This window comes from Centruroides vittatus, unplaced genomic scaffold (genome assembly GCF_030686945.1).
Source record: "Centruroides vittatus isolate TY-2023 unplaced genomic scaffold, ASM3068694v2 contig_3125, whole genome shotgun sequence".
Taxonomy (NCBI): Eukaryota; Metazoa; Arthropoda; class Arachnida; order Scorpiones; family Buthidae; genus Centruroides; species Centruroides vittatus.
The window spans coordinates 833955-847564 of NW_027122014.1; the positions used below are offsets into that span (position 1 = coordinate 833955).

General features: G+C 32.7%; 2 protein-coding genes and 2 long non-coding RNA genes across 4 annotated transcripts; 2 read left to right on the forward strand and 2 right to left on the reverse strand.

Moving 5' to 3' along the window:
• Positions 1-1827: 1827 nt before the first annotated feature.
• LOC136973239 (zinc finger MYM-type protein 1-like) lies at positions 1828-3822 on the reverse strand. The gene has a single exon (XM_067267946.1). The coding sequence runs from the start codon at positions 3820-3822 to the stop codon at positions 1828-1830; it is 1995 nt and encodes a 664-aa protein (XP_067124047.1).
• Positions 3823-4142: 320 nt separating this feature from the next.
• Positions 4143-6100, reverse strand: LOC136973265 (uncharacterized). Its single transcript, XR_010880467.1, has 2 exons — positions 5159-6100; positions 4143-4465 (listed from the first exon to the last, which is right to left on the reverse strand). It is a non-coding gene; the product is annotated as an uncharacterized lncRNA (long non-coding RNA).
• On the forward strand, positions 4387-5477 carry LOC136973264 (uncharacterized). Its single transcript, XR_010880466.1, has 2 exons — positions 4387-4513; positions 5136-5477. It is a non-coding gene; the product is annotated as an uncharacterized lncRNA (long non-coding RNA).
• A 2574-nt stretch (positions 6101-8674) lies between the features above and the next one.
• LOC136973270 (PCI domain-containing protein 2-like) lies at positions 8675-13446 on the forward strand. The gene is made up of 4 exons (XM_067267981.1): positions 8675-8866; positions 9333-9374; positions 12948-13069; positions 13178-13446. Exons 1-4 carry the CDS (start codon positions 8831-8833, stop codon positions 13260-13262), a joined length of 285 nt encoding a protein of 94 aa, XP_067124082.1. The 5' UTR covers positions 8675-8830; the 3' UTR covers positions 13263-13446.
• Positions 13447-13610: the final 164 nt, after the last annotated feature.

Here is a 13610-nt window from a genome sequence, read left to right on the forward strand (position 1 = left end):
ATATTTAAATTGCTCCTTTGTAACGGGTCTTTTCTTAAGAGAAACCGTCAAGTTCAGGTCTCACATTTACAGGAATACTAAAAATATTTGTTATAAATTATTCATTTTGTTGTATTTCTTGTATGTCAAGAAAGCTTTATTTTCTTAATCAAATTTTATTGTTTAAACAATATAATGCAATTTTTAACGCTAGCAAAAAGTAATATTAGATATGCAACGGCGAGGTTAATAAACGTGTAATGTAATGATTTGATTTTTTTTATCTGGTGATTGATAAGATATTATAATACCAGCTGCAAATACTTGAGCTGCGTTTTAATATTCAAATATTAACTAGAACATAAAATTCTTTACAATGCATAAAACAAATATGAAAATAATAAAATATCAAAAGAAATTTATTATATTTTAATCAATCTGTAGTCATTTTTATTTTAAATTTAGGATATAAATAATGAAATAATTCCTTTAAATTTCCTTAGTTTTAAATATTAATAACGGAAAAAAAATGTTCTTAAATGACGCTGATTGGTCAAGCAGTTTAAGTTGCTTTCTGTCGCTATGGGGGATAATCGAATCTAGACAGGTCAAAGATTTCCAGGAATTTTTCGTGGTTTTAATATATATATAATTTTAATTTTTAAGAAAATGAAAATGTTTATCTATCATGAGATAAATTATCTCCAGAAAGAGAAGTTTAATTCTCGCTTATCGTTAACGGAAAAAAAAGAATTGCGATAGTGTTTCCAGCCAAGTATATGCAAAAACTACCTATAAGATATATAGATGTGATGATATGTATATTATTCCAAACAAGACGCTATTTTTTGGAAATATTTCTACAAAATATTTAATTTATTTTGTAAAAACGAAAAATATCAGTTATATATATATTAATTTTAATATAAATAAGACTATTAATCTATAAGTACAGTACATTCAGTGTTGTGATATAAAGACAATGCATCAAATAATATCATTCTCTGTTATTTATTCTTGCTTGTCTGATGAATTTAGACTATCTGTTAACTGGCGTCATATTTCTAGTATCCATTTATGGATAATGGCATTTCGTGTAATATATTATTATTATTAAATTTTTGCGCATAAATTTATAAATTACTTAAGTTTCTAGCTTAAATGATGGACAAATAGATGTTTTATCTATTTTTCTACTTTTTGTTTGTGTTTTTACTCTGTCCTGTTGGCAGGGCCGGCCTTCTCGATAAAGGGGCCCGGGTGCAAGAAACTATTTGGGCCCAAATGTTTTTCTAAAATAAAAAAATTTACAAACACGAACATATATTAATGCATGTTTATTTAAAGCGTGATTTTGTTCTTGCTAATACATTAATTACTTCAGAAAAATTACAATTTTTTGCAATTTCTTTTTCGATGCTTAATATAGCAAGTGCATTTAAGCGTTCTGCACACATGCTGGATCGAAGATAATTCTTTATTAATTTTAATTTGCTGAAAGAGCGCTCAGCACTTGCTATAGTAACTGGCAACGTAAAGAAAAGTTTTAATACAGTTAATACATTTAGAAATAACTCATTATAATTATTATTTAGTATGTATTGCAATATATCTTGTGCGTTATTTACATCCCTTTCATTCAAAATCAAATCCCGTAGCAAACCAATTTCCTGGATTAGGTTTACATCTACATCTTTGTTATAAAAATTTACAAAGTTTTTGGAACATTTTTCTAATTCATGTTTTTCTAAGGTTTTCATATCAGTGATTAATTTGAAATCAGAAATAATATTTGGTATACTTTTAAATCTATCTTCTATTTGTACAATAACCGTATCAATTAGAGTGTTAAAAAAAATAACATCTAAATTCCTCTACCGGGTTTTCTATAACTTCATCTTCTGCTATTTCGGAATATAACCTTTTTCTTTTTCGTATTCGTTTTTCAGGAAAATGTTCTGAAATATTTAAATTACGTGCTAGCACTTTTGCTTCGTCTAAAAATGTGTTAAATTTTGTTCTTAAATTTTGGATTTCAGTTTTAATTTTATTGACTAAATTAAAAGCCGACTCAAGAATAATTGTTTTTGCTTGAAATAGTATATTGATTGCGTTGATTTTAGACAACATTGCAAACCATACTACTAAACATAAAATAAATGGCATTTCTTGTATTGAATCCAATAGACTTTTAGCTTCGGATACCGCTGTATTATCGTTACTTACATAAATAAATTCTTCTAGGGCATTACAAGTTTGTTCAAACTGTGTATACACTGCTTTAACCGAATCTATTTTGGCTTCCCAACGAGTGTCACATAATGGTTTAAGAGTAATGTTTAAATGTTTTTGTAGAATTTCCCATCTCTTTGTAGATGCAGAAAATAAGCAATATAAACGTTGCAATATCCCAAAAAAATTTTTACAATATATACTGCTGGAAGCGGCATCACAAATTAATAAATTAAAAGAGTGTGATAGGCAAGGCACATATATTGCATGAGGGTTTAGAGCAATTATTCTAGATTGTACACCTTTATATTTCCCTTTCATGTTGCTACCGTTGTCGTATCCCTGCCCTCTGCAATTCATAATATCTAAATCAAGCTCACTTAATGTTTTCAATAGAGTTTTTGCTAGTCCTTCTCCAGTCACATCAGTTGCTTCAATAAACCTTATAAATGACTCATTTATAATTAATCTTTTCTCTTCAAAATTTACATACCTAATAATAACTGAAGTTTGTTCCTTATGGGAAATATCAGGAGTACAATCCATTTGGACACTATAGTATGTGGCTGCTTTTATATCGTTTTTAATTTTGTTAAGGACTTCATCTCCTAACGCAGAAATAATTTGTTCTTGTGATCTATGTGCTAAATGATGCACAATTCTATTTTTCGAATTTTTTATTCTGTTTATATGATCCATTAACACAGAGTCGTATTTACTTAAAAATTCGATTAAACTTAAAAAATTTCCATTATTAGGCGTTCCTATTATTTCATGGGTTCCTCGAAGTGGAAGATTATTACATGCTAAAAATAGAATCACATCTACAATTCTTTGAAATAGTAATTTAAGTCGTTCCGTTTCCTTATTTATATTAACTTGATTAGTTTCATCAATAGTCGAACATAAATTTAGTCGTTTTAGTAATTCTTTCCAAGCAATAAACGAATTAAAGTGACAAATAGAACGCTCATGATCTTGAATTACAGTTGACAGCTTTCTCCAGTTACTATAGCCACCTATAAACCGTGTAGATTGTTCATTTCCTCTTTTTTTAGAAAATAGTATACAACAAAAACAAAATACCGAGTCTTGCGTTTTTGAATAAATTAACCAGCTGCGAAGCTGGGTTTCACCATTTGGCATTTTTTTAAAGTAGTACGTAGTGGAAAATGACCTACCTTCATCATTCTTAGCAAAAACTCCTTTGTGTTGTACAGGTCCGGTTTTAACACAAAACATTCGAAACTTATCAGTTATAATACTTGGCCATAAATCTGGATCACTTATGTTCATTTGATCATATTCGTTATTGTCATTTTCGACGTTATTTTCTGATTCGATCATATTTGTATAAACATGCGGTTCTTCAACGAATTTCACAGTTTCAACATTTTCATTGCAAGACTGTGTAGTTTGTGCGGAACTTTCTTCTCCAGTTGAAGCTTGAACTGTAACTTCTGAAGTCGAAACAATTTCATTGCTGGAATTACTTCGTAGCCAAGAAAACAGATCTACTTGTGATTTCTTGAAATTTAGCTTTTCTACTTTTTTCTTTTCTGCTAATTTTCTTTTTTGACACCCAGAGAGATATTTCCTTGGCATGGACATGATTAGATGTAACAATAATTAAACGTTTTGTAGTATGACACGTCTTTCTTTCTCGTGCTGAACTCGAACTCTCACAACTTCTCGGAGGCTCCTTGTAAAGTATTGATCTTTTAGCAGAGTGGGAACAAAAGAAGCGCGACCTTGTCAATTGGACCCACGTGCGGTCGGGTAATACCACTTGTAAGGTCAACACCTTACAGAGGGAAAACAAAGGAAGCGCCGGCTTTGTCAATAGGACCCACCTGTAGGCTGTAGTCAGACCGAAAGTTCCAGAAATAAGACAGACAAAAAAAGATAGAAGAAATTATAAAAGAAACATTAAAACTACGATTATATACCAGGGGCGTGCCGTGACATTTGATGATAGGGAAGCTGTGTTTCTGTAAGAAGCCGACATCCAGGGGCAATCAGTCAATTGCGCGTCAGTGATGGTCTAGGCTCCATTCGTATCGTTTATTCGATAAGCCAGTAAAAACCGTAGACTTCTCTAAATGCATTTTTAATATCACGATTACATTCCGAATCGCTAGCCACGATATAAGGGCTACAATTAAAAGTAAAATAATAAAAACTTACTCGGTGAAATAAAATATGTGGTGGATGTACTGGTACATACAAAATATTCTTCAATTATATGAATATACTTTTAAAGAAAATTATAATTAAATATAGCTTTGCAAAGAAACGTACAGTACATCTTATATATAAAATTCTCGTGTCACAATGTTAGTTACCTTACTCCTCCGAAACGGCTTTACCGATTTTTACCAAATTTTATATGCATATTCAGTAGGTCTGAGAATCGGCTACTATCTATTTTTCATACCCCTACACCATTTCCCCCTTTCAAAAATATATTTATATATGGATTAAGGCTTTTATGTCCAACAGATGGCGCTAACTTCCGACGACCTAAGTTTGCTTTTCTGTGAGGCATTCTGCTTTTCTGTGAGAATCGACTGAAGCAGATCATTTTCTATCTATCTATATAAATAAAATATAACGTTCGTTTGTTCCTACCGATTCCTTTGAAATTTTGACACAACGTTGCATTCGAATACGCACGTGTTTTTATATAATATACATGTCGAAATTCCCCCCAGTGGGGGGAGATGGACGGGATTAAGGCTTACCGTGAAGAACTCGGCTTCTATTATACTATTTTACATGCGTTTTTGATTGCGTTTTAATAGGGTACGTCAAAAGAATGTACACTAAGAAGGGATTTTTTGAAATTCCCCCCACGGGGGAAGTGTTATACATTTATAATAGATACATTTTGAGCCACAACAACGCGTGGCCGGGTCAGCTAGTAAAGATATAAAATATTCTTTACTTTTAAAATTTTAAAACAATGTACTTAGTCAAATAGCTCCCTACCAGTGGCTAATGGATGGAATCGAAGACGGTTGCAGAGGACTGCCAAATCCCCAGGGTGCTGATACCGGTCAATGTCAAATACCTCTTTTGTCGCATCACTAGTATATCTCAAAGGACGCGACAGGGCTGTTGTAAATTTTAAACGTTTCTCACCATAGCCGTAAAAATCTAAATATGTTAAACTTAAAAGTCATTTGTTTTCTAACTAATTCGTTTTAGGACCAGGTGTTGTCCACGGAAATTTCCAAAATTTACAACTTTTCGGTCACTCTCGTCGAATTGGAAAAATTTGTCTTTATTACATCTAATACAATATTTCGAAGAAATCAGTCCCCACTATACTCGGCTGTATATTGGTTCGGTTAAGCTTTTGTTTAAGTAATATTCCGGCTCTTTCATCGGGGTTTTGTTTATGTCCCCAATTCCCTAATCGCTTAATTATTTAACTACTTCTTAAGTAGAAATAAGTCGAAACCGGTTACTTTCTACTCGAATATTTGTAGTATCGGGAAAAAAGTGGAAAGACAAATTTTTATGACAAACGAATACATAAATCGTATAATTTTATATGGCCGACGGCCACAGTATTATTTTCATTTCTTAACGCGGGCTATATGGTTTTGAAATTTTTTTTAAAAAGTCGAATTTAGGTGGGGATCCTCGGGAGTTCCCCGAATCAAATAACAAAAACTAAACATTCGCATCATCGAGAATTAGTTTAAAGATTGTCGAAATTCAGAGATCTACAATAATAATGTTTACGATAAAATGTACTTTTCGTCATACTGATAACGATAGGAATATTGTCAAGTTTTCGTGTGCATTCTTGATAATGTTGGGGCCCCCTCAATCGCGGGGCCCCGGTGCGTAGCATCCGCCGCACCCCCCCGATGGCCGGCCCTGCCTGTTGGCACTAAAAGGGATGTTTATTCCAGTTTGTGAGTTTGCTAGGTCCACAATCCGCAACTAGGCGGTCGGACGATGAGGAACGGGATCTGACATATCTGGAATAGATCACTTTCCAAAAAAACTCCTGGGATTTTTCGACCCATCTAGGTCTATTTCTGGGTCCTTAGAGTTGACACCTAAGCTGTACGCTGACACCTAAAACGCTTAAGCCGTCGGTGCACATCCACTGGAAAGATCCAATGGTTCTTTTTAAAAAATAGCTATTCATCAAATTATATTTTTTGAATTTGACAAGTAATTCATAATTATTTGTCCTTTCATAGTTGTAATTTTAAACAGATAAATACGTCGCACTTCGTTTATACTACTATTAATTACTTTTATTGTTCAACTTTCACACCAGAATATAAATTAAAATACTACTTTTTCCATTTTTATTTTTTTCTGTTCATTGGGCACAAAGAAGGCTTTTTTTTCCATGTTTATTTTGGGATTTTGACCAGGCCCACATAATGGAGGTCGAGTGGCGAGAGACGAGGGTTGCAATTCATTAAAATTTCTGGAGTTACTCATTTAATTTCTATCCTGAATCCTTGAAAGTAGAAGGCTTCACCACCTCAGTCATCCGTCTGTCTACAATAACGTTTGTCAAAATTACAATTGAAAAATTACTTTTTAAATATTCTTATTTCGTCGATGAGGCTCTTTTAATTACTTTTATTTTTGTTAGATATTTTAACATCAGCATTTCCATCTCTCGATATTAGTAATGATAGAGTCAGGACCATTGAGAGCTTTCATGGGATCCAGGGATAGAGCGGGATTCTTTTGCTCCTTAGTCCATTTTGTTTTTGGATAAATAAAAATCAGTCTTAACATTTTATTTTATTAGTAGAACTAACATAATTTAAAGGAGTGGGAAGCACTACGAGCCCTTAATGTTCTCCTGGCCCAGGGAAAAGTCTTAAACTCTTTTTCTTCGCGACGGCCTTGAGTAGAGTTTACTAAAAGCAAGAAAATAATATAAAAATCCTGCGTGACATTTACTTGTGTTACCGTAAATAATGATAGCAATAAACAATAATAAGGAAGAATTCATTTTGAAATTATTTTGCATTAAGCAATCAAGGAATTAAATATCTCGTTATAAAAAGTAGTTTTGAAAAATGTTTTCATTTATTTATAGTTTTAAAATGGCGATTAAAAATGCGATAATTTTCATACACATACATTTTAAAAATATTATTAAAATACCAATAAATTTGATGTTATATATTTTAGAAAATATTTATAATATTATTATATATGATATTTCTTGAGGTTCGTCCGTAAACCACGTGTCTTATTTTAGGTCAAATATGGTCTCTCACTCCCGTCAAAAGACCACGTGGAAATTATATGGAATATACAACTTTATACAGAATTATTTATAAATGATGCATTGTATATTAAAGAATGAATCAAAAAGTCATAATTAAAATTAAAATCTAATATTTAAATTAAACTTAAGCAGAAAACAAATTTATAATCTAGACTGTTGTTAAACTTTTAGTAGGTGGTTCATCCGGATATGTCGAACTCTGTCCCTCACCACAGCTCCATTTTGAGCCTGGTCGAATCAAAAAGGCCCTCTTAGCGTCCATAACGTCCGTCTTTTAAAACTCTTTTCGCCCTGTGGCCACTAAGAGGGCCTCTTTTAGCAAGTTTATTATGGGTTCGGTTTGCCAACGATGGGCGACCGAGTGTTGAGGGACGGGGCCCGACATATCCGGACGGACCACCCCCGAATAATTCCTGGAGACTTTTCGATCTGCCCGGATACGCCGTACCACTCCGAAGGACCCGAGATCACTCAGTACCCCAGAGCGGTAGGCTGCCATCTCGACCGCTCGGCCATCCTGTTGGGCTGGAAAAAGTCCCGGATACGCCGAGCCTCTTATTTATAGGGATAGGCCAGCCTCCTCATTCTCGGCTTGGCCTAACCCACGACGAAATTTATAAAAAGGCCATCTTAGTATCAGTGGCGTAGCGAACATAACTGGCGCCCGGAGCACGCCACATTATTGGCGCCCCCTCCCCCTCCAGAAACACGTATAGTTTGTCTTGGAGACCATTGGGCGCCCTCTGCGAGTGGCGCCCGGTGCGTGATACACCCCTTTGCCCCCCTCGCTACGCCACTGCTTAGTGCCCACAGTGAAGAGTAAAATATATAGAAATATTGTTACAGTATTTTTATTTTTATTTATTTATTTATTTTTTAACTCTTTCCGCCCTGTGGACACTAAGAGGGCCTCTATTAGTAGGCCCATTATGCGTTCGGCCAGACCCACAATGGGGCGACCGAATGGTGAGGGACGGGGCCCGACATAACAGTATTTTTATTCAGAAATCATTTCGTATAGATTCAATTATGCTATATTTATTTTAGTAAATATATATTTTTTTGAATTTTAATTAATTTTTATTTCGCTATTTGTTTATCCATTTTCTTCTATTAAAAAAAAAAATAACAATAACAATAACAACAATAAGAATTTATCTGGCAACACTTAAAATATTTATCTCAAAGTTTGAAATGTGACTTACAACTATATCAAAAGTGAAATTGAACAATTTCAATGAAAATTTGAAAATTTAAACAAATACAAAGCTCTGAGCTTTATAAAACTACGAACTTATTTGCTAAAATATATTTGGGAATAGCTGAACATAAGAAATAATGGCGTATATGAGTTTAAATCAATATTTGCAGCAAGTAAGTGGTCAAAAGAAAGTTTTTGATTCGTATATACTTAGAAATATTGCATTTAGACGACTAAACTTCTCGAGAAACATTAACCCTATATTATTGTACGATGTATTGAAATATTATAATTTAAATTTTAGATTTAAAGCTAGATTTAATGCTTGACAGCATACTTAAGTTTTGTTGGTAAATGTTACCCTTGGTGCCAAGACGGCGGCTCGTCTCTGATTCCAGCAAGGAAACAGTGGAACGCACATTCTAACCGAACTTAACCTATTCCAACAATTTGGTTGCTAATAATTATGGTAATTTATTAGAATAGGTTAGGTTAGGTTAGGTTAGAACGTGCATCCCACTGTTTCTTTGCTGGAATCAGAGACGAGCCGCCATCTTGGCACCAAGGGTAACATTAACCGTTTTGTTATATGCCTTTAACATTTAATTTAATGTATTAATAAAAATACTTTTACTATAGATCGACGAACATTTACAATCGGGAATGGGACAGCAAGCGATGGTAAGTTATATTTTGATAAATATGTTTGCACTTTTTATATTTAATTTTTTATTATAATGTATAATTTCTCCACGAATATTTACATTAAATTATAATGGGACAATTTTAAAAGTTTCAAACTTTATTCTTTTATAAAGTTTGAAACTTTTAAAATTGTCCCATTATAATTTTCTGTGTAAATGTCAATAGTCTTACATTTACACATCACTTTATTAAACTGTTAACTCTCCTGTTTTGCTAGTGACTGACAAAAAATATTTTAAACAGTATTAGGGGACTTATTTGCAGACTTTCCAACACTGCCTCCACCCAATTAATGAAACCCTCTAATGAAGAAAAAATGTTCAGGGCCATCACCTACAACAAGTCCCTCATCATCCTATACAAAGAGATTGCACGAAAAAACAAATTTCAGTTAGCCTTCTGCAGAAGTCCCGCTATTGCCTTGCTTCTCCGCAACGCCAAAGACCATCCTGACAAGAACCACATACCAGGCATCTACAGTATCACCATCGTTGATTGTCGCTACAACCGCTGTTTACAATATATAGGAGCTACATCTCGCTTGTTGCATGCAAGTCTCAAAGAACATCAATGTCCATCAAAAAAGGTTTAACCAATATGACTTTGGCTATCTACACATTGATGCAGGCATCCAGATAGCTTTCCATGGGATACACCTCTTACATAATGCATCTAAACAATATGTCCTTAAACATCTGGAACAAGTGGAAATTTACAAAGCCACCAGGCATAACTTTGCCATAAACTATCACAACATTGCTCCTTCCCCACTGCCTGAAAGTCTTTCTACGAATTATAAGCTTTCTTCTCCCCTTCCTTCACCTTTCGTCTTATGTCATACACCCTTCCCCTACACATGTTTGGCAATCCCCAGTGTTTTTCTTGACAGTTTGTTGCCTGATGATGCCTGTTCAACATGGGCAAAAACGTTTGCACTTTGTTTTAAAATATTTTTGCTGGGTTTTTTAGGTTATTGCAGTGTTTATTAAAATATTTTTCTATTCTTGTGACAATCACTAGACTTTTGATATTCACATGACAGAGATATGAGTGTGTTTCGTCCCGATATGAAACAGACTGTCTTTGGATCTTGTTAACTTTATGGAAAATCATGACTGCTTTCACAAATGTATCTTTTGGCAGCATTACAATATAAGAAATAATTAGATGGGAAATAGCTCAGAAAATAAATAATATTTGTAAAAATCGGCCAATAATTTTAATTTTAAACCTACCACTTCTAATAAATCTTTAACTGTTACCATGACAATTCATGAAAATGTTTCTTTATTCTAAACTCAATCAATCTAGTGATAAACTAATAAACAAGACTCAAGCTGGGACATGAGTGATGGTCACAAAATAAAGAAATATTTAGAGTTAGCATCATTCACTAATGCATTTACTGATTTTAATTCTGCAAGTGATCTGGCATATTTGCTAATGCCATCTCACATTCTCTGGATACTTTACCATGTCATTATGTAGGTTCCACTTCTAGGCAATTAAAACTATATTTTGGAACATCACAAAATTATTGCTAAAAGTCAAAGATGTCCAAACAGCCCCTGGGCAAAATCCATCCCATAGAACATGTTAATTCAACCTGTGAACATATTTGACACATCACTTATAAATGATGGGAATAACCTTTTTTAGTATATACAGAATTACAAAATATTTCTGTCTTGCTTACCTGCAACTTATGTATAGTTTGGCCTGCCAATTGAAAAGTTTGGGCACCATTTGTCTAACATGTACAGAACTTGCAAAATAAGTTATAGGAAGTGGTTATATACCACACTAGAGGAATGTATCTTTATTGTTGTTTGTTTTAGTATTATTATTAACTCTAAGGCTATGTCCTACGTGGCAGTGTCCAGGACACTGCCTTTGTATGCGCTTCGAACTTGCAAGCTACTTCTGTCCAGAGTGGACGCATGTTGTTTACAAGATGGTCATGAGAAGACTTCGTCGAATGCTACTATAGAAAATATGACAAGCATTAAAATGGTAAATTTGAAAGGTAAATGTTATTATTAACTAGATACACAACAAATATAAAGAATCTTTATAGAATAATAAGTTTAGAAAAAGTTTTATTTTTAAAACGTTACATTTATACAAAGTCAGAAATTATTAAATTACGTAAAAGATTAATAATTAAAGTACAGTACATATAACATAAATACACAATTTATTTGTCATTCTGTTTTTATTTATCTACAAAATCAGCCATTTTCTTCTTCGGAAGTGCGAGCAGTGGAAGCGACGATCAAACTTGCTTGGTAACTGCTTCCTGCAGGCGCATGTAGAAACGTCATCTGGTGGTCACTGCACGCTAAACACAGTTACTCCGGATGCGTACATTTGCTTGAATCAGTTTGTCCGCTCCGCTTGGAAGTATGTTCACACCTGCGGTTGCTGGACGCTGCCATGTAAGACGTAGCCCAATTCAACATTAACTAGAGTAGATAAAATGTAAAATTAATTGGCTGTAATAATTTGTCAGCTGATGTTCATAAAGGTTTATTTACTGAACTGTATTTGTCATTTTTATACATTGAAAATAATAATTTAAAGCCTGTTACTAATGTGAACAATATATATTTTGATAAATATTGAAAAAATTGATTTATTACATTGAGAATGAAACAGTTGAAATCATAAGTGTAAATTTTTGATTTTATAATATATTGTCAATTATTTAACACAGAATATCATAGAAATAAAATATTCTATGTTGACTTTATGACAAGGTTGTAAATTAATAAATACAGCCAAACCTGTTTTTATGCGGGGGATAGGGACCGCATTAAAAAAAATGCAAAAAAAAAAATCTCACGAAACTTCACGAATGGCTGTAAATAATAGTTTTCGCAACACAATTAAAAAAAATTTTTTTATGCGGTCAGCGGGGACCGCATAAAAAAAGTCTCACATAGAAAATAACTCAAAACCGTACGAAATAGAATTTATTGACAACAGATGTCAGCACTTGACTGCATCGTCTGGTCTATCGTCTGTTTTACATATTTTTGTCCAGGTGGTGTTTTGTTGACTTAAAAAGTAAATTATTTCATTTTTCGCATATTCATGCAATAATATTACTATAATAAGTGCATTTATGCTATAATAAGTTTATTTAGCTATAATAAGTCAACGTAAGACATGACGAATCGCTTGAGACTAGTCGCCAACTATACCGCACAAATTAAAAATTCGCATTAAAAAAATCGCACATAAAAAGAGCGCATAAAAACAGGTTTGACTGTATAATTTATTTAATCTTATATCCTTTATTAATTAAGGCAGTTTTATTTAGTGCAGTTAATTTATAAATTTGAATTATGCAAAATTTTGACAATACATTAATGAACACTGTGAAAATAGATAAGCATCATTCAAGATAAATTTTATTTAGTATAATTATTTTTAGCTTGGATTTTTTGCACTTTATTTAAGTTGTTGTTATATAAATTTTGTATTATTTATAATATATAATGTCAAAGATAGAATTTAACTTTTAAAAATTAAAATATGTATCAGGAACTTTTATCTTGCCAACATCTTCATATGGTCAGTCCACACCTCCAGTTGGAAAACCCTGAAAATATAGTACAGAAAATTGTAGAAGAACCATGGAATGATATAGTCTCATTTCATCTCAGGTGATATCTGTGTAATCTGACATATACTTTTAATATGCAATTTATTGTTTAATAATGTAAGAGAAATTATATTTAATTTTTATATCAGTTGCTTTATTTTTATTTCAGATGTATTACAGCAATCAATAATCATGATTTTGTAGAAGCTTACAAATTTCAATCAAGTCTTGTTCAGTATCTTTTTATTATTTAAATAGATGTATCTATAAACTTTTAAAGATAATTCAATTATTGTTAATTCCAATTTATACAATTATTTTTTTACCGAAAAACTTGGAATACTGATGACCCGCTGTTTGTTTGCATGTAGAGAGCACTAGAAAGGAGTATGATGATGTGAAATAGGAGAAACCTATAGGTAGATCCTAACTTTTGGACATAGTACCTTCCTAAATTACATGTAAAAGTCAAATATTTGCCAGTCAAACAATATAGTTTAAATGTTATAACAATAATTCTGTTCATAAAAGAAAAATTATAAAACCCCTTATTAAGATAGGAAAGTTTTAGTGTTATACAGTGGATATATTATGATGCATAT

Bases quoted from the DNA above. Each gene is read 5' to 3' on its own strand.
- LOC136973239 (XM_067267946.1), bottom strand. From the start codon at position 3,822: ATGTCCATGCCAAGGAAATATCTCTCTGGGTGTCAAAAAAGAAAATTA.
- LOC136973270 (XM_067267981.1), top strand. From the start codon at position 8,831: ATGGCGTATATGAGTTTAAATCAATATTTGCAGCAA. The intron at 8,867-9,332 runs GTAAGTGGTCAA...CTTTTACTATAG, and splicing joins TAAATCAATATTTGCAGCAA to ATCGACGAACATTTACAATC. The intron at 9,375-12,947 runs GTAAGTTATATT...AATATGTATCAG, and splicing joins GAATGGGACAGCAAGCGATG to GAACTTTTATCTTGCCAACA.